This window comes from Fomitopsis serialis (genome assembly GCF_022376445.1).
Source record: "Fomitopsis serialis strain Sig1Antser10 chromosome Unknown B0H18scaffold_11, whole genome shotgun sequence".
NCBI lineage: Eukaryota > Fungi > Basidiomycota > Agaricomycetes > Polyporales > Fomitopsidaceae > Fomitopsis > Fomitopsis serialis.
The window spans coordinates 319125-343091 of NW_025954971.1; the positions used below are offsets into that span (position 1 = coordinate 319125).

At 55.8% G+C, this 23967-nt stretch overlaps 7 protein-coding genes across 7 annotated transcripts; 1 reads left to right on the plus strand and 6 right to left on the minus strand.

Moving 5' to 3' along the window:
- Positions 1 to 198: 198 nt before the first annotated feature.
- Positions 199 to 765, minus strand: B0H18DRAFT_845962 (uncharacterized protein; the record flags this gene model as incomplete). Its single annotated transcript, XM_048039553.1, has 2 exons — positions 199 to 478; positions 530 to 765. Coding segments are annotated over 2 exons (516 nt in total), but the record flags the coding sequence as incomplete, so codon positions are not given.
- A 650-nt stretch (positions 766 to 1415) lies between these two features.
- On the minus strand, positions 1416 to 2790 carry B0H18DRAFT_987449 (uncharacterized protein). The gene is made up of 4 exons (XM_048044847.1): positions 2733 to 2790; positions 2286 to 2669; positions 1920 to 2232; positions 1416 to 1899 (listed from the first exon to the last, which is right to left on the minus strand). Exons 2-4 carry the CDS (start codon positions 2600 to 2602, stop codon positions 1558 to 1560), a joined length of 972 nt encoding a protein of 323 aa, XP_047897160.1. The 5' UTR covers positions 2603 to 2669; positions 2733 to 2790; the 3' UTR covers positions 1416 to 1557.
- Positions 2791 to 4409: 1619 nt separating this feature from the next.
- Positions 4410 to 7103, minus strand: B0H18DRAFT_52731 (uncharacterized protein). The gene is made up of 2 exons (XM_048038471.1): positions 5505 to 7103; positions 4410 to 5455 (listed from the first exon to the last, which is right to left on the minus strand). Exons 1-2 carry the CDS (start codon positions 6979 to 6981, stop codon positions 4659 to 4661), a joined length of 2274 nt encoding a protein of 757 aa, XP_047897161.1. The 5' UTR covers positions 6982 to 7103; the 3' UTR covers positions 4410 to 4658.
- An 806-nt stretch (positions 7104 to 7909) lies between these two features.
- Positions 7910 to 9145, minus strand: B0H18DRAFT_1208587 (uncharacterized protein; the record flags this gene model as incomplete). Its single annotated transcript, XM_048036279.1, has 6 exons — positions 7910 to 8157; positions 8189 to 8598; positions 8655 to 8713; positions 8766 to 8879; positions 8935 to 9006; positions 9083 to 9145. The coding sequence occupies 5 exons, from the start codon at positions 9143 to 9145 to the stop codon at positions 8205 to 8207; spliced, it is 702 nt and encodes a 233-aa protein (XP_047897162.1). The 3' UTR covers positions 7910 to 8157; positions 8189 to 8204.
- A 1502-nt stretch (positions 9146 to 10647) lies between these two features.
- Positions 10648 to 12373, minus strand: B0H18DRAFT_987457 (kinase-like domain-containing protein). Its single transcript, XM_048044848.1, has 8 exons — positions 12342 to 12373; positions 12057 to 12293; positions 11698 to 11988; positions 11597 to 11635; positions 11276 to 11545; positions 10969 to 11223; positions 10761 to 10824; positions 10648 to 10707 (listed from the first exon to the last, which is right to left on the minus strand). Exons 2-6 carry the CDS (start codon positions 12135 to 12137, stop codon positions 11062 to 11064), a joined length of 843 nt encoding a protein of 280 aa, XP_047897163.1. The 5' UTR covers positions 12138 to 12293; positions 12342 to 12373; the 3' UTR covers positions 10648 to 10707; positions 10761 to 10824; positions 10969 to 11061.
- Positions 12374 to 13109: 736 nt separating this feature from the next.
- Positions 13110 to 14333, plus strand: B0H18DRAFT_929096 (uncharacterized protein; the record flags this gene model as incomplete). Its single annotated transcript, XM_048041681.1, has 4 exons — positions 13110 to 13781; positions 13840 to 13925; positions 13986 to 14033; positions 14253 to 14333. Exons 1-4 carry the CDS (start codon positions 13403 to 13405, stop codon positions 14331 to 14333), a joined length of 594 nt encoding a protein of 197 aa, XP_047897164.1. The 5' UTR covers positions 13110 to 13402.
- A 3929-nt stretch (positions 14334 to 18262) lies between these two features.
- Positions 18263 to 23510, minus strand: B0H18DRAFT_987465 (uncharacterized protein). Its single transcript, XM_048044849.1, has 12 exons — positions 23096 to 23510; positions 21933 to 22479; positions 21718 to 21897; positions 21155 to 21670; positions 20806 to 21105; positions 19880 to 20782; positions 19597 to 19830; positions 19281 to 19502; positions 19112 to 19225; positions 19001 to 19059; positions 18571 to 18944; positions 18263 to 18550 (listed from the first exon to the last, which is right to left on the minus strand). The coding sequence occupies exons 1-12, from the start codon at positions 23416 to 23418 to the stop codon at positions 18540 to 18542; spliced, it is 3783 nt and encodes a 1260-aa protein (XP_047897165.1). The 5' UTR covers positions 23419 to 23510; the 3' UTR covers positions 18263 to 18539.
- Between the last annotated feature and the right edge of the window lie 457 nt (positions 23511 to 23967).

A 23967-nucleotide genomic window follows, 5' to 3' on the forward strand; every position in this document is an offset into this window, starting at 1 on the left:
CCCCTCCATAGCATACAAACATTCATCACTGTAGCATCCGGATGCTCGATACGGTACGAAGGTCTCTTGGCGCACCTCAAGGGTTGCATCTTTCAGAGCTCGCATGCCCGCAGTGGCCTGTGCGATGTCCTCGTCATACGCCGTTGAAGAAGCCTCCTCGGACGGTTTTGCCGGCAGAGACCTGCGGCTGTATCGTAGGAGCTGGCATAAACGGTAGAAGGCGGGGCGTAAGAGCGACGTGTCCCCGACAAGTCGTGCGATCTGGAGAACGTGAAGTGAATCGATGTCCTTGGATCTCATGGGGAGATCGGGCGGGCGTTCGTTCAGCACTTCGAGGAAGTCGTCCAGGTTATCTGGATAGACTGCCTTTATGCGGCTCATGGCTTCGTCCAACACATTCTTCACTTGGTACTTGTGCGCAATGCGGGCGAGGGAGCTGACCACTGCAAATTCTGCTTGGGTATAAGGTTTGAAGTGCCTTCAAACAATGTCAATGAATCAGCATACACATATGAAAGCATGGAGAGACGACAGACTGTTATTATAGTAGAGAGCGAGCAGCAAGTGCCGCATGTTGTCCGCAGAGTCAGTCACTTCCACCACCGGTATATGACCAGCGTCCCCCGCATCCGTGGGCTGGGGAATAGACAGCATGTCGCGGAAAAGTTCGGAATGGATGGTAAGGACACCTCGGTGAACACGAAAGGCGGTCCCTTGCGCAATGATGTCAATGTTGCCGTCGGAAAACCATGCCTCCTGGTCCTTGACCGCTCCGGTATTCGAGTCTTCATGAGCATTGCTATCCGTGCGCGGTCGTTTCAGCGGGTTTGGCATATTCGCAACGCCGACTCAGACGACTGGGTGCTATGTTTCGCTAGTTGCTTCGAAAAGCTGTGATCCACCGGAAGAATGTCTGCCACCTATCTTGATGAACAAGCCTGCAAGGAGCTCGCATAGATCAGTGACGTTGAGCAGAACGAACAATGCGACCGACACGGTTACGTCGACTCGGGATTGAAGTCGACACAACGAGCGCTTCGTCAATTGAACTCTCGAAAAGTTCAGCGCGACGAGCGTGTGAAGGCTGATAGAAAACTCTAGTTCGGCTTGAAGGTTGAACGTTGAGTATACGTACTTGAGTACTTACGATAAGTCCTGGCGAGGTGTCCACTGTGCGGCATACTCTCAGGGTACGCGTTCAACTTGTCGCGTTGTAACGCGGGCACGTGATCGAGCGATTTCTCAGTCAATCCACTGCTCACTAGTTGGCAAAGAACGTTGACTCCTACTATGAAGGTCCCCGCCCCGTGGAGGCTAGAGATTCCCAGCGGTTTGCGTAACTGGATTTCAATGAAGCATTATTAGTAAGATTATGGTCATACAGTACCGTGAAACGCAAACCATCATCACTCGTCATTTTGAGAGGCTGCAATACAATTTCTTTCTACATAGCGGTCGGACTTGAGAGTGATGTATTCTCTCTGGTCTACGTTGGCAAACAGTAGAATACAAACAACATCTTCGGATAACATGGGATTCGTGCTCTTGGTCCGGGTATCACTTGAGATTGAGTATGTACCTCTCCGGAAGTGTGTTCCATATATCCTTCTGCACCTCCAGTAATCTGCGTTTATATGATGCTATGCACCACCCACATAGGACCTCATCATATTCGTCTATCTCCATGCAAGTCAACGCGTTGCAGCGTGTATCACTATACTGTATCATCATCAATGACTCGATTCCCTCCGTCATCCTGGTCAAGCCGTCGTCGCATGTGTCTTGGAAACAGTCCTCGGTTTTACCGTCTTGCAGGACCGCACGCTTGACAAGCATACTTATATTCGCCAGGTAGGCCCTGCCCGCCATACACCGTTCCATGTCCTCATCAGACAGGCGCTGTGAGGGCGAATAGGTACCGTCCGATTGTTTGCCGAGGAGGGGCCTGGCTTGAGTTGGCAGCAACGGTAAAAGGCGGCTGGTAGGAGTGAATTATCTCCAATGAGTCGTGCGAGCTGGACAACCTCGAAGCAGTCGGTGTTTTTGTGCTCCAAAGTGGGGCTAGAAGGGGGAGCTTTCAGGACTTTCAAGAAGTCTTCCAGGTTTGATGGGTAGAAAACTCTGATGCGACCCATTGCATCGTCCAGCACGCTCTGGATTTCATACTTGTGCGCGAGACGGACGAGGCGACTGACAACTCCGAAGCGCGCTTTTTGTTGCGGCCTGAAAGATCTAGATGAGAAGTGCTGAGTCTCACAACCCGTGAAGATAGAAGAGCCGCGCACTCATCCCGATAGTAGAGAACAAGCAGCAGGTGCCGCATGTCGTCTGCGGAATCCGTAACTTTCACAACAGGAAAATCCCCGTCATCCCCCGTAGCGGCTGGTTGAGGAATCGACAGCATGACACGAAAGACCTCGGACTGAGCGGAGAGCACAGTGCGATGGACGCGAAAAGCGATCCCCTCCGCGACGATATCGATGTTGCCGTCAGGGAACCAGGCTTCTTTGTCTCGAATACCAGTGGAGACCTTTTCTTCGGTAGGCTGTTGACCATCCTCATCATGGTCAGTGCGAGGTCGCTTCGCGGCTGGGTGCGACATGGCTTGTCCTCCGATGGGTTCAAGTTCCGAGTCAGAATCGCGGCCAGCGCAGGTGGGCCACGTTAAGCTATGTAATTAACGGAGCATGATTCAATCACCACCGGACAGACGGATATTACGACACACGTACTTCAACGAACGAGGTGCGATATGTCAATTGCAGTGGGCACAATGTTACTGTAGTAGGTCCAGTGCTTCGCGTCGCGGTCAGACGCGTCGCATGTATCATCGGCAAGGGCCTTAAACGTGACATAAGACGAATCTCATTGGCTGGACAGCGAACGACGCGCATTTTGGACAGGCAGGGAATGCCCGACCGGTGCCCGATGCGCACTGAGCGCTGTCACACATCGAAAACGCCGAGGCGTCTAGATGACTCGTGACTAAATGGAATACCCTCCTCCTCCTCCTCCTCCTTCCCTCTGCCGCCACTCTCCGTCTCACATCCATCCCTGACGGCCCTCGAGCTTGGGCTCGAGCGTGCACGGGCACCACTGGCGCAAGTGCGGAAACGGCTTCGCCAAACCACCATCGAAAGCTCACGGAACGCGACGATGTGCAGCACCACGCGCACAGCGACCATGAGCGCGCAGGGCCAAGGCGCTGCGTGCAGACGCGGCCGGTGAACGGGCGGCAGGCACAGGTCAGACGACAACCACGGAGAAGGGTGGTAGGGCGGTCAGGGAGGAGGGCGGTCAGGAAGGAGGGCGGTCAGGAAGGAGGGCGGTCAGGGAGGAAGGCGAGGGGCTGGCGGACGTGACGTGCAGCAACACAAACAGCTCGAGCACAACACGCATGGCGACTGCGAGCATGCAGCGTCAATGTCCTGCGTGCAAACCCGGCCGACGAACGGACGGCGTGCGCGAGATCTAAAGATGGACATCGGGAAAAGGTGAGTGCAGACGCATGCGCTGGCTGCAGTCACAAGGTGCGGCGACGTGAAGCACGGCGGGTAACGGCGCGCACGTCAATCGTGAGCGCACCGGGCGAATGCACGTCGCGCAAACACCACCGATGGACGGACCGCCGGCGTGTGAGCGAATACCGCGCAAGGGCAAGTAGACGGTGGGCGCACGGCAACACCACCGACCACTAGCACGCAGGGAAACAGACCCCTGTGCAAGCCCGGTGGATGAGCAGACCACGGGCCTGAGCATAGCGGCGAGCAGGGGGGAGAACGGGTGGAGGGTGAGTGTGGAAGCGAGTGAGTGCGGACGGGAGCGAGCGGATGGTGGGGAAGAATTGCCCGACACGCACGCATGGCCGACGAACAGACTCCACGCGCTGAGCAAAAGGCGAACAACGTTGGGCAGGCCCGCGCGCGCGCAACACACACCGACCGCGAGTGTGGAGGGCGAATGCCCAGCACACAGAGACGAGCGACGAACGCGCACGTAGGCAGACGGGCGGACGGGCGAGCGGCCACACACCCGGGCGACAACACTCGCACCGCGATCGCGAGCTCACAAGGGAATGTCCAGGACGCAAGCCCGGCCGACGAAGGGACTGCGGCGCGCGCGCGAGCGAAGGCCAGGGCCAGGGCGTGCGCAACACGCTAACTACGAGCGCACAAGGCCAGTGCCCCACGTGCCAACGCAGCCAACGAGCGCGTCGTGTGTGCGGGCACAGCGACGAGCAGGCGGGAGCGCGTGAGGATGGGGACACTGCGTGTGCGAGCGAGTGGGGAGGACGGGAAGGACGGCGGGTGCGAGCCCAAACCCGCGCAGATACCACCGAGGTAAGTCAACCCGGGTAGGGTACGGGTACGGGTACGTGGGTCTGAGTCGCGGGTCGCGTGTAGGGTATGTGCCCTCCGCAGTACTATCCACATCCGTACTGGCCCCATTCACTACCACTAGCTATAGTTTGGATAACATGTATGACTTGATCGTAAACACAAATTATGCCACCCGTGCTATGTTACATGATGTTGACAGTACTACTGCAATACTGAGTAAACGGCATACTTGAACCCCAATCCGTGCACGGGGTCCCGCTAGTACAACACATGCGAAGACCAACGCAAGTGCCGTCAAGGGAGGGCAGAAAACCGAGTCTATATATCCTCCGACGCTCCGAGCATGCGCATGAATATACCATATGTAATCATCTCGTCCCTCTCCCTCTCAATCTTACTTATCGAGGCCGCGACATCTTCTGCAGAACCGACCCACATTGCACTGCGCTCGATACGCTCGATTTCATCCATCTTGAACTCAAGGTCTCCAAAGAGGTTGATGAGCCGCGCCAGGAAAGTTCCCGGCTCCACTAACGGCTTGAAATCGGCATGAGCGGAGGACAAGACAGTCAGAGCCTCCGCCCTCTTTGTCAGAAACTTGTGCTTCTTGTCTCCGATGGCGATGAGCGAGTCGAGTTGCCATTGCTGGATCGGTTGGAATATCTTGTTTGTCGGATCGTATCCAGCGACGGTGTAAACGTAGACGTATAGGAACGATTCGAGGTCGTGGCGATACTTGTGCACTGGAGGATCCCCTTCGCGTAGAAGGTCCAGCGCCATGAACGGGCCAGTGCCGGTGCGGTATCTCGGTTTCTGCAGACGCTCGCTCTCCGACGGCACAGTCGTCGACCCCGGAACTTGCTCAGCGTTGGCTTGACTCTTCGGTATATTCGACGTATCGGCCGTCTTTGCACCCGTGCGCGTCCATGGTAACCACGAAGTGCTCGCCGCTTTCGCGGGTTCAATAGTTCGAACATCGCCGTTGCTATGATCTTCCGCGAGATCCCAGTCGCAGATCACGCCAACAACCTGCCCATCCTTCATGAACCACATGATGTTGTTGGTGCTGATATCGCGGTGAAGTATCTTCGACGTTTCGTACACCCAGTAATGAGCTAAAAGACTCGTCAGTGAGAACTCTGGCTGGCACTAGATACGACGTACCACGAACGACATCCACAAACACAATGTGGAAACCCTCCGCAGACCCGATGTCCTCCAAGCGTCGGTAGCGCTTGAAAATCAGAGTGCGGCAAACGCGCAGGTCTTGCTCCTCGGGGTAGGTCCCCATCGCAACACGCGGCAGGTCCATCTCCTCGATGCTCTTCGTGACCGCGCACTTCATGTCCACGACATACTCCAGGTATTTCGCTTTCTTCGCGGACAATTGCCGACGAACAGTACGTATCATCCTGTCTTCAGCCTGACGCGCCTTGTGTGGCCACGCCACCTTCACAACGAGCGGTTCCGACCCGCACATCTCGAGCGCTGGGCCACCCTTGGCCTTTACAGCGATTATCGTCGTCCCTCGACCAATGAGACCGAAAGCGGTGTCGACAGGGCGGATCTTGTCGGCTTCATCAATGTCGAACTCGAGCTGGCGTGAGACACCCTGCGCATCCCGAACCTCTAGTCGAACAAGCGCCTTGGACAACGCATAGCCCCGGTCAGGGTGGAAGACATCTCGTTCTTTATTGAGCTCGTTGAAGCTGAGGATCGGGTGGATTCCCAAATCGTGCACGCCTGCGCCTCCTATAGCGGCAAGAACTAGGAGAAACAGATGGGCTTCCTTGTCCAGGAACTTGAACGCCCTCGTGAACACGATACCCATTCGATCACCGTAGACGACTCGCATCGCGTTCCCTTCGATGAGGAGTCCGATAGCATACGAGCGGACATTGGACGACATAATGTGGTTCACGTATCGCACGATTTGGACCTCCTTGGAGGACATGCGGCGGTGTCCGCCAGGCGTAGTACGCCGCGGGCGCTTGGAACCGGGTGCCGGGACCTCCTCCTCGGCCTTGCGCTTCCGCTTGCTCACGGAAACGGCCCCGCTGGTCTCCTGCGGTACGTCTGCGGTCGACGTATGCGCATCGTCTTCGAGGAGCGCCTCGACCTCACCATCTGACGCAATCTCGTCCTCAGGTGCCTCGTTCCTCGCCTCTGATACGGGCTGGCCTTCACGGTCCGATCCGGTCTTGTCAGCAGAACTGTTCCCAGCTACTTCGCCCTCAGCTTGAGAGCGGGGACGAGTGGCCTGCTGTGGGCAGATCAGCTGGTGGTGACCAGTGGGGTAGGATGGGACGAACCGATATAGTGAATGTACCATTCTCGCAGCGTACAAATACGTCACTCGCCTTCTTGATCTTTTCGTGGTTCTTCCCAACCTCAATGGGGACCAACTCCCACTCCCACACGGGCTTCCCCATCGACATGCCGTAGGTGCCATCCGGCTTGTCCTTTGACTTGCGGACGTTGATAGCTTCGCAGTCGTGTTTAATGAAGCGGCCCGAGTACATGCGTGGCGTACGGTCGGGGCGATCCCAGTGCTGTTTGACATGGAGGAGCCGTTGCCGACGCGCCTCGGTATCGTCGGCTGCTTGACGAGTGTCGTGGCCGCCCTCCACGTTCGGGCCATAGAGCTGCGTCAAAAATCCATTGGCCATAAGGTTAAGCGGCTGATAGCTGGATCTCTCGTCGCTGCTAGTACGGTATTCTTTGATATCGGCCCCCAAGAGCGAGTAGCAGTCGGCGTCCTTTGCCTTCGCAGCCTGCCTGCGATACGGAGTCGGTGGTATGTGCTCCCAGCCGATGCCGAACACAGCGCGTATGAACGTCTCGACACCAACGTCCCGATGAATCTTATCGGTGTACTCCCGGTAAATGAATTCATCGTGCCTGGGTTGCCAGAGCATACAACTGGCGTCCTGGACGCTATCAACGGCACTGATCTTGTGGGGCGTAGACTTGACAACTTTGGGCTCTGAAATCTTCAAGTTAGCATGATGATCAAGACCACCGAAACAGAATCCTTACGTTTCTCTTTCTTGGGAGGAGTACGAGGCTCCCGGCCGGGGCCGGGCGGCGCCGAGCGCAGGAAGAACATCTTGCGACCGGGACGGCGACGGATACCTTGTGGAGGCTCGACTTGTTGAAAGTTGAGGATGAAGAAAGCTAGAGGATGACTCGGTGGCTCTGCGCACAGAGCGAGCGGTGGCCAGATGCCTGCGAGTGGGAGCGGACGACAACATTGCACCTGGGGCGCGTCCATCTTTATATACACGCCTGCGCGTGGTGAGAGAAGCGTGTGGCTGCCTGATTTCAGACTCAGCGCTGTGGTCGGTGAGTCAGAGAGAACAACGCACTGCGGCTCGTGGTCGTACAAGTTCAGCAACGCCTACCAAATCGGGGAGACAATGCAAGCAGCCACGATCAGTGATGGCACCGTGGGAGACCCGGCAGACGCCGGCATGGGCGTTAAAACGCGCCCAAGATCTGCGTCCCGTTCTAGGAGTGTACAGCAGGTGTACAGTAGTCTATACCTGCGGCGTACATAGTGATGGTCAAGCAATGGGATCAGTTTGAGGGGTGGTAGCTAATGGTGTGGTACGAGGGCAAAATGGCGGCATTTCGAGTGAAGGTCTTCAAACGTTCAAGTGCTCAAGCGCCGGGATTGTCCAGATGGACGTGTACCATGTCTTCACTAACATCCCTCACTAGCGTGATAGTATTGTACTACATACATACGTACATGAACACAACATGGAAACAGACGAAGGTCGAAGGTAGATCACCGGATATGCATCCATACAGGGTGCAAATGAATGGGCCCACCGAGCAAACGGAGTATCATGAAGGTCCTCAAGCGACATTAGTGGACTCCTGTGGTTTCGTAAGGAAAGGCTCGCCCTCAGGCCGCGGAGCCTCCTGGTCATGCTGGCTTTCTTCAGGAGACTTCGACTTAGCCTCCGGGCCAGGAGGAGCGACGGAAGGATCGGGATTACTCTGCTCTTTCCGTTGCTGCGGCTCCTCCCGTTGCCTTGCGAATCGTTCCAACCACTGCCGTCTCTTATTGCTTTGTATCCGTCCCTTCTCGCGCGCAGAAGAGATCTCATCTGAGTCGACGACGCGCCACAGATAGTCTTCGGTGTCGGAGACAAAGAAGAGCCGGTACGTCCGTACGCATACCTTGATCTCCAACCCGCCATGCGCAACGACCTCGGGTACTTCATCTGTTGCAATTGGTAACCTCGATCTAAAGACGTCAGTATCAATACCAAACACACTCCAGCGACCTTGGACAGGACTCACTTCCGGAGGAACGGCCGCTTAGAACCTGCGCGGGTAGGGACCCCTTGTGTCCGGTCGTCCTGAAATTGTGGTCAGGCAATGCCACAGGCTAGTGACAAAGACATCGCTTACTGATACGTATGATTGAACGTATGCTTGCCACCGTCCAGTGAGCGCCTCGGAGTCGACAAACCTCGAGTCATCCTTCCCGAAGAGTTGCACAGTCACCATCTTGCTGTCAGGCAGCTAAGGCCAAGTCGTGTTCATCAACACGCTGTACAGATTGCGCGGAGCATCTTACCCAGTCTATTCGGAAGATGTTCTCGTCAGGCCCAACCACCCGTTCTGTGTTCCGCCGGGCATTGATCTGGTCCTGAGTTGTTGGCGACACGAGTTCTCGATTTCAAAAATTCATTGTACGCGTCCCTATTATCCAGCGCGTGTTTGACGCGATCGAAGAACTGCGTCTCGTCGGGTGGACTTAGCGGCTGTGGTACCGGAGGCGCAACCATGGTCGGTGGTGGAACTTGCATAGCTGATCCAGAGGCTGCGTGAGTGCGCTTGAGATGCGTGTGGTCGACGTGGGGAGGATGGGCCCGCTGCTACTCGCCGCGAGACAGCTGGCGAGGGAGCGTCGCTGCCGTGAGCCTGCGAAGGCCGGGATCTCTTCGTCTGCTTCGTGATTAATTAGCGAATCACGTACTACCAGATGTTCATACCTTGCTAGTGGCTGACTTTGTACAGACTCCTTGTCCTTGTCCTTGTCCTTGTCCTTGTCCTCAGGCTATTTGGCTGTTTGACACATGAAGCAGGTTTGACAAACCGCACACATAAACAGGACATTCGTAGATGAGCCAGAGCCGCAACAAAACCCAACGTAAAAGACTGCCAAATCCACCCTAGCAAAGAAATCGTCAGGAAGCGGTTGGTGGAGGTATGAGTACCTACCATTACTAGCCATCAGTGCTTCACCGAGTGACCAGGTGCGTGGAATCTTGAGGGAATGTGTTCAAGAGACACTGATGTGCGACGCCGGATAGTGGATTCCCCCGCGAGAGGGTGGTGACCACCGCACGGGAGAGGACCGCGCGAGCACATTTCAGGGCGGCGGTGTGAAGTACGGGCCTACGGGGAGTCGGTAGAAGGAGCGCCAGTGTGCGGCAGGTCCAATCAGTGACAGGTGATGCGTGCAGAAGAATTGAAGTGTATCCATAGTTTGAACTTGAACGTGTATAATGGGACTTGACTACGCATGGTATCCGGCGCATGTGCGTTGGTAGATGAGTGAAACATGTGCATCCTATCGTTGCCCTCCTGCGGAACATTGGCGGTGGCATGAGCTTCGCGATGGGTATGAGAGTCTCGCGAACGGTATGAATACAACCCACGATAATGAAGAGTAAGGTTGGCACTAGACTTTTGCCAGTCAACATGACCGGTGCATTAGATGCACACACCATAGGGACTACGTGGATACGAGGCCTGAGGTGATTTGTGAAGATCATGCACGTGTATTCATACGCAAGCCTTCTGGTGATGCGTACCGACTTGGGCCTCCCTTTGTGTGCGCGAGAACACGAACTTCGACGTGTGAGGCGTCATGCATTCATGCGTCATCAGTCATACACGATGCATTGCGTGTTCCTAGAGGAACGATCAGTCAGATTCGCTCACAAGGAGATCCATTCGAAGTACAAGGAGCACAAGATCCGATTCCAGCGCCCCTGGATCTGGATCTACAAGAATGAAGGCTCACCTGAGCTTCGATTGCAACCGGGGCAACACTTGCAAGGCGCACCGCGAAGGCAATCTGAAGTGACGGTCAGATGGTACAGGGTCCGCCGTGCGCCTTGCACCCAGCTACGTAGTCAACATAAGGGGTTCAGAAGGAGGCTTCAACATGCAGGAAGTGCACGTACCTCAGGAAGACCGATTGTGCGTATTCTCAGGCAGACGACTAGGCCAGGCCTCGCCATGTCATGGGTACTAGTTACTATCCGGAGACTGTCAGTTACCAACGAACGAGCGCCCCCCATACGTGGACTTGTGAAGTCCCTAGCACAATGCCAGTGTGGGTCGGCCGAGATGGCAAGGGTCCTGGATAGCTTACATTACATAGTGCGCATGCTGGACGGCTCGACGCCCCCGGTGTTGTCACTAAGCGGTACGACGAGACCTTGCTAGTTATTGCTTACAGATAGTAAGGGGGCGACATTTATGAGTCTCAGGAACCTGTGGGATGGCATCTGTACTACGCACCATGCTAGTGTTGCACAAAGGCTGGTACGAGAGATGGGGTACAGTTCCGACGATGTAGTATACGCGCCGCCCCTCGGACAGAAGAGCTTGACAGCACTAGAACAGCATTCGCTCAAAGCGAAAGAACAAGTTTATGGGTAGCGTGGCGACGATGCACAATGTGCTATTCCTAGTTCTTCTTCAATATAACCGGCGGAATAAGCAACTCAATGGGCGGAATACTATGCAGAATACCCGCAAGTCTGTCACGAGCCTCGATTGCTGTCAGCCTCATGCTGTTGTCCGTCCTGACGATGTGGGCAAGGTTTTCATCGAATTCCGGTATCGTCGACTGCATCGTGTTCGTTATCGGGCAATGGCCAGATGCTCTACTCATGACTCACCCGGAAGTCCGAGAAGCTCTCAGCAAGCTGCCATACGTCTACTTTGAACGGATCGTACGGTTGTCTGGAGACAACCTCTGGCGGTACCGGTCGTTTGTAATCCCGTCCGGGTAGCCCTGTGAGCAAGCGCTGCTCAGGTGGGACGTCCGTCGAGAATTCGACAGCCATCTCGAAGTCGGTGAGGAAAACGCGTGGTCTACAGATAGGCACTCGCTTGGTCGTCAAGGATTCTGGGAACCATTGAATCCGATAGTTGTTCCGGTGTGCATCCTGCGTCCGTTAATCACTATGTTACCGAGGGGATGCAAAGGAGATGCGCACTCTGTGTGCGATGTTGTTATCGTGTATGAAACAGAGTGCCTAGAGTAAAGTATCAACGACGTTGAGCATGCGAGCGTGCGACAGAGTGGTTCGCGGCTCACCTGGAATGTCTGCAAGACGATGTCAACTAGATCGCCGACAGAGTTCTTCGCCCAGAATCCATAGCACTCAAACAGACTGTGACCGATCCAAGGCGTGACTACGAAGGTGAGGCCTTGAAAGTAAACTTCTTGCCACAGCGGCGCGATGTGGTTCTCCGTCAGTAGCCCTGTTGATCCTCGGGCCAATTTACGCAGGATTTCGAGATGTTGCGCGCCCTCGTTGCCTATGCAAACGATGCGTACCACAACATTATGGCCTTCTAGAGTCGTACCACAGCACGTGAGAGGATTCTAGTCCACGTCGCCAGAGTATGAGCACCGCTTTTGCTGCTCGTCTCACTCAACAAAATAAAACTCACAAAGCCACTGAATTTCCTCAAGTATGTCTCCCATTTTTCGCCACGCGTCGAAGTCAGGTATGCCAAGCCGCTAGAGAGCATCGTCCGCCGAAGATCGTCCCTGAAGTATAGCCCGTCATACCGCCACAAATCTACACCAGCGGCGTAAAACGTCGCCCGAAGGGTTTCCCATATACGCGACTCCTCCTCCAATGTATACGGCTTGGGTGAGCGCCATGAGTCTAGGTCGCGCGGCAGCTGAGGAGCCGTCTCAGTTTTCCACGGGCAGGTCGATTGTTGACTTACAGTGTCCCTGATATTCACCGTCTTTGTAGCAGGCGGTTCCTGAAGCTTCCTCGACAGTAGGAACTGCGCAATCATGCCAACTGTTACTGCGGCGCCGATCCCGAGGAGTGCTGTGACCTGAATTGGCGACGACAACTTCAAAGTCATGATGGTTTGATGATACACACAACACTGAGCGCGCGCAAGAGCCAAGCCACTTCAAGCTGGCGGGCGAGAAAGAGAAAGCAATAGTGACGCTAGCTAGAGAGGTACGTGCGCGTGAGGAGTCCGGGGGCCCAGAGAGGATCCAGCAGCCGCGTTGAACGATGAACGCGCGCCTACGCCAGGTCAGGTGACCGTGTCGCGCATCCGCTTGTAAGTAAGTAGTACCCGTACGTACGTTGTACTTATGTAAATCGACAGTGATTTCTCTTTGCACCAACAGCATCCAGCATCCGAGTCGGTGATGTGACAGCGGTCAATCATCGGATTCGTTCCCACTTGCTTCATGCGAGGAAGCGTCGTGGACACATGATGCTCGAGCAGATATCCCATCCAATCGAATATACCTTCAAGTCCAGCACCCCTGCCGTTTCTGTCAGGAAAAGCGGCCGAGTGTGTTCACTGATACGGCGACTCTACTCGCCTCTATCCCATATTACAACCCATCTGACTCATGATTGTAGTATGAAGTTCGGAACGCGGGAAGCCAATGGGAGGCCGTGCTCAAATGGCGTGACAGTATATTTGTCCTGCTACTTATATAGGCGTTTCAGAGTCCATCTGTGTCACCAGCATCTCCAGAGCCTTCTCAGCCCTCGTCATCACCCCAGCCCAGGATGTACCGGCGTACCATCGAGGAGGACGCTTCCTCGATTGCCGAGGGGATTCGCAAACATTTGTATCCGGAATCGGACCGAGAGCCTCTGATCCACATACTAGAGAAGATTAGGCGGTTGGCTCGAGAACTACCACTGGCCTCGGCTGGAGCCTTCACAGCGGAGGCAGACAGACTTAGTGATCTTGAGCGAGATGTTTGCAAGACCGAATATGGCAGGACTCGTCCCGCTCCCTAGGACAGCATGCGATTATCCCCGGCTCCTGCGCCTTCGCGAGGGGGAGGCGGCATACTTGAGCACCTGAGGAAAGCAGCCCCTGGGCAGAGCGTCAGCGAGCTCGTCGATCCGCCGCCACCGTCATTCCTCCGGTCACCACGTCTGGACCTGCCATACGAGCCATTCGAGCCAGCGTTCCTTGCGAGCCTGAGCAAGGACCTCGACAAGGGATTCCCTCAGGTCCCACCGCCATCGAGGGCTGTACCGCACCCGTTCGCGACGCACGACGTTGCTGAAGACGACTGGCAGCGGTTCCTGCATGATGTCAAGGTGGCAGGCTCGCTTTCGCCCGCGAACCGCATAGCAGCCGCGGTTGCACCGATATCTATGCATGCTGGGCTGACGGGTGAGTAGCTCTCGCATGGACTTGGGTCCGAGTCCTGAACTGATGCACCACGGCGAAGGCATGCTGGTGACGAAAGGAATCGAGCATGTAATGAGGAACAAGAAGACTGGCGCTGTGGGCGAGTTGATCGATCTGTGGAACGTGGTGAGTGTCGATGAGCATTCGAAGTGTTGCGCAGTACATGACGCCACTGGCACTCGACAGTATTTCTTCTATCCGCGGCGGATGACCGTCGTCCTTGCGAAGGGTTCAGTAACCTATAATGGGCCTGACGGTGCACCCCCGCCAGACGCAACCGTGCACGAGGATGACAGCGGTAGCTCAAGCAGTTCCGAAGATGAAGGTCACAAACAGGTTGGCGGGAGACATGCGACGAAGGATCAGAGACGGCAGGAGCGCAGAGCGCGGAAGGCCGAGCGCAAAGCACAGAAAGACGAGCGCAAAGCACGGGAGGAGGAGCGGAAGAAGGAGCGAAAGGCTCGCAAGGGAAAGAAGAAGGATGATGAGAAGTGGCGATTGATCATTGCTTACCAGCCCGACGGCGGGTTCTGAGGATTGTCCGTCATACGCAGCTCGAGCATGACAGCTGGCGATTTCTGTAGGATATGCTGTACATTGATTTGTGGGCGGTGATCAGTGATCACTTGCACTGGCAACCATGTCAACAGTGCCATTTACGCCAGAGCTTGCATGAATGGGCGGCGGGAGATGAACCCGCCCTACGAGTCGTCGAGTGGCCCGAACGCAATGATCAAGAGGAAGTTATCATGGTGCTGAAACCCAGCCTCCGCCGCCCGTTGATGATTGTCTGCTCCTCGATGCTAGCATAGCAACTGTCTGGTGCGACGCACTAGCACGTAAGCATCTCCACAGCGTTCAACGATCCTACAACTAACCATACTTCACAATGCACAAGCGTTTCCGCGCTCTCTTCCGCCAGTCTCTTAGTCAACTGTAATTAAGTTCGCACCGTATCCTCACCCCTCGATCGGATCGCCGCGCTCACTACCACCCACAGGGATCGCGAACTTCCTCGTCGGGTTTGTCTTCCTCCCGCTGCGCAACGCGCTCTTCGGGGGCGCCGAGGACAGGGTAGGTCGCGTGTTCTACTACGTATTCGCCGCTCTTCTTGCGTTCTGCACGTTCGTGCTGTTCAGAGTGTGTCGGGGCTGAGCGCTGAGATCCGAGAGTATGCATTGCACTTGTCTTACAGAGTTTGAGTCATGGCCCGGCCCGGGGGATCGTATGCTGTTTGATACGTCAAGCACGGCTGCGACCGCATTTGGTGTCGTGGTTGGTACAGGAGAGAAGGCACATAGATATGGATCAATAGCATGGTCGTCGTTGTGATGATGCGCTATGTTCGGCATGGCACGAGGGCCATGAGTTGAGAACACATCATGATGGTGGCGAACGACATCGTGTGTTACATACTATAGAAGACAGCGTAATATACACCGGATGGAATGAGACACGTCATGCCAGAGATCTAGTCAAGGAAAGGAGAGAGAATGATCGCGGTTGTGCTGTGTATACAAGACATGCGAAGACAAACGCAAGTGCCGTCAAGGGAGGGCAGAAAACCGAGTCTATATATCCTCCGACGCTCCGAGCATGCACATGAATTTACTGTATGTAATCATCTCGTCCCTCTCCCTCTCAATCTTACCTATCGAGGCCTCGGCTTCTTCTGCGGAACCGACCAACATTGCATCCATCCTGATATGCTCGATCTTCATCATCTTGTACTCAAGGTCTCCAAAGTGGACGATGAGCTGCGCCAGGAAAGTGCCCGGCTTCAGTAACGGTTTGAAATCGTCATGAGGAGAGGACAAGACAGCCATAGCCTCCACAGGATCCGTCAGAAACTTGTGCTTCTTGTCTCCGATGGCGATGAGCGAGTCGAGTTGCCATTGCTCAATCGGTTGAAATATCTTGTTTGTCGGATCGTATCCAGCGACGGTGTAGACGTAGACGAATAGGAACGATTCGAGGTCGTGGCGATACTTGTGCACTGGAGGATCCCCTTCGCGTAGAAGGTCCAGCGCCATGAACGGGCCAGTACCGATCCGGTATCTCGGTTTCTGCAGATGCTCGCTCTCCGACGGCACAGTCGTCGACCCCGGAACTTGCTCAGTGTCGGCTTGACTCTTCGGTATATTCGACGTATCGGCCGTCTTTGCACCCGTGCGCATGAATGGTAACCATGAAGTGCTCGCCGCTTTTGCAGGTTCAATAGTTCGAACGCAGCCATTGCTTTGATCTTCCGCGAGATCCCAGTCGCAGATCACGCCAACAACCTGCCCATCCTTCATGAACCACATGATGTTGTTGGTGCTGATATCGCGGTGAAGTATCTTCGACGTTTCGTACACCCAGTAATGAGCTAAAAGACTCGTCAGATAGAACTCTGGCTAGGCACTAGATATGACGTACCACGAACAACATCCACAAACACAATGTGGAAACCCTCCGCAGACCCGATGTCCTCCAAGCGTCGGTAGCGCTTGAGGATCAGAGTGCGGCAAACACGCAGGTCTTGCTCCTCGGGGTAGGTCCCCATCGCAACACGCGGCAGGTCCATCTCCTCGATGCTCTTCGTGACCGCGCACTTCATGTCCACGACATACTCCAGGTATTTCGCTTTCTTCGCGGACAATTGCCGACGAACAGCACGTATCATCCTGTCTTCAGCCTGACGCGCCTTGTGTGGCCACGCCACCTTCACAACGAGCGGTTCCGACCCGCACATCTCGAGCGCTGGGCCACCCTTGGCCTTTACAGCGATTATTGTCGTCCCTCGACCAATGAGACCGAAAGCGGTGTCGACAGGGCGGATCTTGTCGGCTTCATCGATGTCGAACTCGAGCTGGCGTGAGACGCCTTGCGCATCCCGAACCTCTAGTCGAACAAGCGCCTTGGACAACGCATAGCCCGAGTCAGGGTGGAAGACATCTCGCTCTTTCTTGATCTCGTTGAAGCTGAGGATCGGGTGGATTCCCAAATTGTGCACGCCTGCACCTCCTATAGCGGCAAGAACTAGGAGAAACAGATGGGCTTCCTTATCCAGGAACTTGAACGCCCTCGTGAACACGATACCCATGCGATCACCGTAGACGACTCGCATCGTGTTCGTCTCGATGAGGAGTCCGATAGCATACGAGCGGACATTGTACGACATAATGTGGTTCACGTACCGCACGATTTGGACCTCCTCGGAAGACATGCAGCGGTGTCCGCCAGGCGTAGTACGCCGCACGCGCTTGGAACCGGGTGCCGGGACCTCCTCCTCGGCCGTGCGCTTCCGCTTGCCCACCCGCACAGCCCCGCCGGTCTCCTGCGGTACGTCTGCTGTCGACGTGTGCACATCGTCTTTGAGGAGCGCCTCGACCTCACCATCTGACGCAATCTCGTCCTCAGGTGCCTCGTTCCTCGCCTCTGATATGGGCTGGCCTTCACGGACCGATCTGGTCTTGTCAGCAGAACCGTTCTCAGCTACTTCGCCCTCAGATTGAGAGCGGGGACAAGTGGCCTGCTGTGGGCATATCAGCTGGTGGTGACCAGTGGGGTAAGACGAGGCGAACCAATATAGTGAATGTACCATTCTCGCAGTGTACATATACGTCACTCAACGCTGTCTTGATCTGTTCCTGGTTCTTCCCAACATCAATGGGGACCAACTCCCACTCCCACACGGGCGGAGTCGGCAGTATGTGCTCCCAGCCGATGCCGAACACAGCGCGTATGAGCGTCTCGACACCAACGTCCCAATGAATCTTATTGGTGTACTCCCGGTGAATGAATTCATCATGCCTGGGTTTCCGGAGAATACAGAAGTTGGTGTCCTGAACGCTGTCAACGGCACTGATCTTGTAGGGCGTAGACTTGACAACCTTGGGCTCTGATATCTTCAAGTTAGCATGGTGGTCAAGACCTGGCACTGAAGCACAATGCTTACGTTTCTCTTTCCTGGGAGGAGTACGAGGCTCCCGGCCGGGGCCGGGCGGCGCCGAGTGCAGGAACCACATCTTGCGACCGGGACGGCGACGGATACCTTGTGGAGGCTCGACTTGTTGAAATTTGACAATGAAGAAAGCTAGAGGATGACTCGGTGGCTCTGCGCACAGAGCGAGCGGTGGCCAGATGCCTGCGAGTGGGAGCGGACGACAACATTGCACCTGAGGCGCATCCATCTTTAATGAGAGAAGAGTGTAGCTGCCTGATTTCAGACTCAGTACTGCGGTTGGTGAGTCAGAGAGAACAGCGCACTGCGGCTCCTGCCGTGGACGCGGTCGTACAAGTTCAGCAACGCCTACCAAATCGGGGAGACAATGCAAGCAGCCACGATCAGTGATGGCACCGTGGGAGACCCGGCAGACGCCGGCATGGGCGTTAAAACGCGCCCAAGATCTGCGTCCCGTTCTAGGAGTGTACAGCAGGTGTACAGTAGTCTATACCTGCGGCGTACATAGTGATGGTCAAGCAATGGGATCAGTTTGAGGGGTGGTAGCTAATGGTGTGGTACGAGGGCAAAATGGCGGCATTTCGAGTGAAGGTCTTCAAACGTTCAAGTGCTCAAGCGCCGGATTGTCCAGATGGATAGTACCATGTCTTCACTGACATCCCTCACTAGCGTAATAGTATTATACTACATACATACGTACATGAACACAACATGGAAACAGACGAAGGTCGAAGGTAGATCACCGGATATGCATCCATACAGGACGAGGTGCAAATGGATGGGCCGGAGTAGTATCATGAAGGTCCTGAAGCGACATTAGTGGACTCCTGTGGTTTCGTGAGGAAGGCTCGCCCTCAGGCCGCGGAGCCTCCTGGTCATGCTGGCTTTCTTCAGGAGACTTCGACTTAGCCTCCGGGCCAGGAGGAGCGACGGAAGGATCGGGATTACTCTGCTCTTTCCGTTGCTGCGGCTCCTCCCGTTGCCTTGCGAATCGTTCCAACCACTGCCGTCTCTTGTTGCTTTGTATCCGTCCCTTCTCGCGCGCAGAAGAGATCTCATCTGAGTCGACGACGCGCCAGAGATAGTCTTCGGTGTCGGAGACAAAGAAGAGCCGGTACGTCCGTACGCATACCTTGATCTCCAACCCGCCATGCGCAACGACCTCGGGTACTTCATCTGTTGCAATTGGTAACCTCGATCTAAAGACGTCAGTATCAATACCAAACACACTCCAGCGACCTTGGACAGGACTCACTTCCGGAGGAACGGCCGCTTAGAACCTGCGCGGGTAGGGACCCCTTGTGTCCGGTCGTCCTGAAATTGTGGTCAGGCAATGCCACAGGCTAGTGACAAAGACATCGCTTACTGATACGTATGATTGAACGTATGCTTGCCACCGTCCAGTGAGCGCCTCGGAGTCGACAAACCTCGAGTCATCCTTCCCGAAGAGTTGCACAGTCACCATCTTGCTGTCAGGCAGCTAAGGCCAAGTCGTGTTCATCAACACGCTGTACAGATTGCGCGGAGCATCTTACCCAGTCTATTCGGAAGATGTTCTCGTCAGGCCCAACCACCCGTTCTGTGTTCCGCCGGGCATTGATCTGGTCCTGAGTTGTTGGCGACACGAGCTCTCGATCCCGACGGAGGAACTCGAAGAGTTCTTGGCTCTTGGCGTCGCTCAGTACGTTCTGGACCTGCGAAGAGCTTAGGCACAGCTCCGGCGGAATAGCGTATAGCGACGCACCTGCTTGCAATGGCTCCCACCACACGGTCGACAGTGAAAATCTTGTATCCATTCTACATAAGTGAGTGAGCGAGTGCGTTGGGTCACAACGACAGCTGCGGACATACCTGCGGACCGAACATCCACCGCAGCTGGTCTTCGAACACAGCTTGCTCGAGCTCATTGTCGAAGAGCTTCTCGCACGACTCGAGCATGAGGGTGTAGAAGTGACGCGCGTTCGTTGCACGCTCGGGTAAGCTCCCTAGGTCAGTTGGGGTATGCCTCGGCCTTGTCACGGCCTTCGGATCGGCAGCTATCTTGTCAGCGAGGGCCCGGTAGTATATCAACCTGGAGTATAGAAGCTGAGGAGGTGTTGAGCGAACCGCCAGCGGCAAATTGGGTTTAATATACCTCAAGCAAACGGAAGAAGACGTAGAACGTGGTATTTGTGAAGAAGCTATACCGTCGTTTCGCAGGTTTCTCCCCAGTGGGACTACTTGGTCCAGCAGTAGCGCCGCCGTTCGAGGAACCCTGCTCCTGCGGATGTTCTTCAGTATCGGTTTGCATCGCATCCGACGCCGCCGGCGACGCGAACCGCGACACGGATGGAGATCCTGTGCCCTGTGCGCGTGTTCGCCTGCTCGACTTTGCCTGTTCGCTCTTCAGTAGCTTCTTCCGCAGATCACCGCCCGACCCAGCGCCGTTTGCCTTCCGCTTACCGAGGCGCACGGTCGCCAGCGGATCGGAGTCGTCTGTGGTGCTATCCACCTCCATGTCGGTCTCGCTCGTCTCTTGGTGAGGCACAAACGCAGCTTCGAACTGTGCAGAGTCGAGGACGAAGAAGGTCGGGATGAACGCCCGGAGGAAGGTCTCGATCTTCTTCCGATCCGCGACGTTTATCTGGCCTGACGTGCGATCCAAGAACGACAACGTGAGCTTCAGGGCGTCCTGAAGTATAGGTATGTCCTCGATGACGAACTCAAGTTGGTGGCGCGGCCTTGTCCGCGCAAACAACGGGTCGATGAGCGCTGCGCGTTTCGCCATCTGCTCGTCGCGCGCAGCCTCGATCTGGCTGACGAACGCCTTGGTCGTGATCGCCTTCTTGTCCGTCGTCTTGAACGTGATGCCCTGGTAGTCGAGCGACTTGTGGTAGTTCCGTGCGTCCACCTCGCGCCAGATCTTGTTCCACTCGCGCTGCGCCCGCCGCCACTCCTCGTGCTTCAGCTTCAGTCGGGAGAGTACGACGGGGATCGCGAACGCAGGCACGTCTTGCATCGCTTGGTACACCTCGTAGCCGGCCTCGCGGCCGTAGATCTTTTGAGCACTCGGAGGTGCACGCTCTTCCCTGCACCGCCGAGGTTGGGCTTCAGCTTGAAGTTGTTGCGCTCCTCGGGGGTCAGCTGGGCGATCTTGTTGTTGAGCGGCTCGAGCATGACGATCGTCCGGCTGATCGCCTCGATGTAGAAGTCGTACTCGTGGCGCTCCTCTTCGCTCCGAAGCAGAGCCTCTTCGTACACGTTCTTCCGATGCGTCGAGAAGCCCGTGTCTTCGCTCGCGAACGTCGGCTGAGAGATCCACTCATCATTCAGGACGGATTTGCACATCTCGTCGCGACCAGAGCATGTTACATTCACCTCCTGGTGTTGCGTCAGTTACTGTTGCGGCAAAGCAGACGTCTCGACTCACGTTTTGAGGGAGCTTCCTGTAGCTACCGTACCGGATGTTCAGCTGATTCCGACTAGGCCTCTCTAGTGCAACCATCGGGCGCGTCCACACATCGTCCGCGACAGCGATCCGGTCGCGCATCTCGTCCCACCCAAGGATCTCCATGAACTGCGCCATGAGCTCTCCATCCCCGAGGAAAGACCGTCCTTCACGAACGAGCCGCGCGGTGTCGATGATGTCTTGAGTGAAGAGGTTGACCAGCTTCAAAAATTCATTGTACGCGTCCCTGTTATCCAGCGCGCGCTTGACGCGATCGAAGAACTGCGTCTCGTCGGCTGGACTTAGCGGCTGTGGTACCGGAGGCGCAACCACGGTCGGTGGTGGAACTTGCATAGCTGATCCAGAGGCTGCGTGATGGGAGTGCGCTTGAGATGCGTGTGGTCGACGTGGGGAAGATGGGCCCGCTGCTACTCGCTGCGAGACAGCTGGCGAGGGAGCGTCGCTGCCGTGAGCCTGCGAAGGCCGGGATCTCTTCGTCTGCTTCGTGCTTAGTTGGCAAATCGCAAACTACCAGATGCTCATACCTTGCTAGTGGCTGACTTCGTTACAGACTCCTTATCCTTGTCCTTCTTATCCTCCTTGTCCCGCTCCGCCACTTTCCGCTTCCTCTTTGGAGGCGCGGACGCCACAGACGCCGCCCCAGAAGCAGATCCCTCGCCCTTCTTCCTCGACTTGGGCTCCCCTGCGGGTGTTCCGCCTTCCGACTCTCCTGGAGCTCGGCCAACTTCGCGAGCTCGACTTCCTTCAAATGCTTGTCCGGTAAAAACTCGAGAAAGTCTTTCATGAGGCTCGGCGCATCCGCGAACAGCTTCCCCAGGCGCGGCACGACCTCGCCCTGAGCGTATCCCGCGGAAAGAAACGCCACCGCCCAGTGTTCGAGCTCACGGACTTCGTGTGTGGAGATGCCGCCACCCGTCTTGGGATTCAGGATCTCGAGGAATCGCCGATATTTGTCTGGGTCGTTCACGTACCGTGTCTTCACACGATGGACGTATGCAAGTGCGGGCTCCAGGTTGACGTCGGGCATCGGAGAGGGTGCGGCGGCGTGTTCATTCTCCGGAGGGACGTTGGGACGGGCGCTGCTGAAGCCAAACGTGAACGCGCCATTGGTGGTTTGGGTGGTAGTTCCTGCGGGAGTGGTGACTGTGATCGAATTGGGGTTTTGCGCATCTGTCGTGCAGTCGATGCGGTAGCCGGTGGGAAGGAAGGTGTTGAATCCCTGGATCAGCGTTGGGTGTCCGTGAAATAGGTTTGATACGCGCTCGATGACCCCTGGTGTGTCGATACTGTTCAAAAGTGACGCGTCAGTGAATGTCTACCACGACGGAAGTTGCAGAGCACAGGGTCCATAACGTAGGGTTCCTCGCCACACGTGTATTCCGAGAGTGATCGAGGAAGCCAAGAGAGAATGCATTGAACACGCTGAGGGCGTGTACTGTAGCATTTCGACCTTAGGTTCACGGGGTGTGACCTGTGATCAATGAACTAACAGCTAAGTCCACGTCGTCGGGCCCCAAGCCTTTCAAACACTCATAGGCAGAGTCTAGCAGGTTTGATGTGGGATCACGCCGGATGCAGCGGGATTCGACGACCAGGCTGAGCCAGGCAGCCGCAACCTTGGCTATGGTGGCCGAGGTTGAGCGGCTCAGTGTCCGGATCACTGGACACCAACGTCCGGCGACCTCCGCTCCTATACGCACTTTTTGTGCGGGGCCCGAAAATGTGGACCTAGCTGTAAGGTCGAAATGCCACAGTATAACCATGGCTAGAGCGAAGGGGGTGTGGCTTAACGGCGGGTTGCCGGAGGGTTGGCATATGCCTTCCGAGATGCCGCTGCAGGCTAGAGCAAACAGTTGGAAGGGATGCAGAGCGCATACCCTTTGGAGACGTAAGAACACGCACATTTGACTCTTGAAATCCTTCATGATGTCCAGGAAGCGATTGTACACCTCTGGCTTGTCCTGGAACTTCATCTTGACAGAGTCAAGGTAGGTCAACGCGTCCGTGACATTCAGCTGGCGTTCTACGCCCATACTCTGGGGTACAGAGCCAGCAAAGTGCTGAGGCATAGAGATATCCGCAGGGGCATCCTGAGTGAACGATGGCTCAGTTGGTTCAGAATTTTGTTTCGGGTCCGCCTTGACTGAGAGTAGCGAAGTAGCCTCAGAGCTAGGTCCAGCAGCTGTCTGGTCACCTACGCTCGCATTCTGAGCATGTTCCGACATCGCAGGGAGGACGAGTGAAAGGGGATTGAGCGCGCCCAGGTCGCGGCGATGAAGCTGGGGCTGCGAGGTCCCCGACTCCGACCGGAGGGAGAGGAGGGCTTTGTCGACCATAAGTCGTTCGCAGCCGGCGATGCCGCTCCCTCCGTGGGAAACACGTGACTTACAATTCCCATAAGCGGTATCGCAGCAATGCTCGAGTGTCTTACGAGGCAGCTCGAGGCAGTTGGATCCGACCGCGCATCTGGCTGCGTCTGGACGTCTGGATCTTTGACCACCAAATAACTCCTCCCAAAGGCAAGAGGGCCTCTATTACGTTGGGAGCCCTCGCATGCACTGTAGTGCTTATGTATAATGGTAAGTAAGTTCACCGTGTACTTAGCTCAGACTCGTGGAAGCCGAGACGCCCGGGCGGCGAAGCCGCCGCGGGCGTGAGGGCTTCCAATTGAGTCTCCATACCATTCCGATGGTACAATATTACAATACACACATAATATACTATGGTGCTGCTGTGGCAGGCTGAGTAGCTGTGTGCCATGCAGGAGTCGGGGA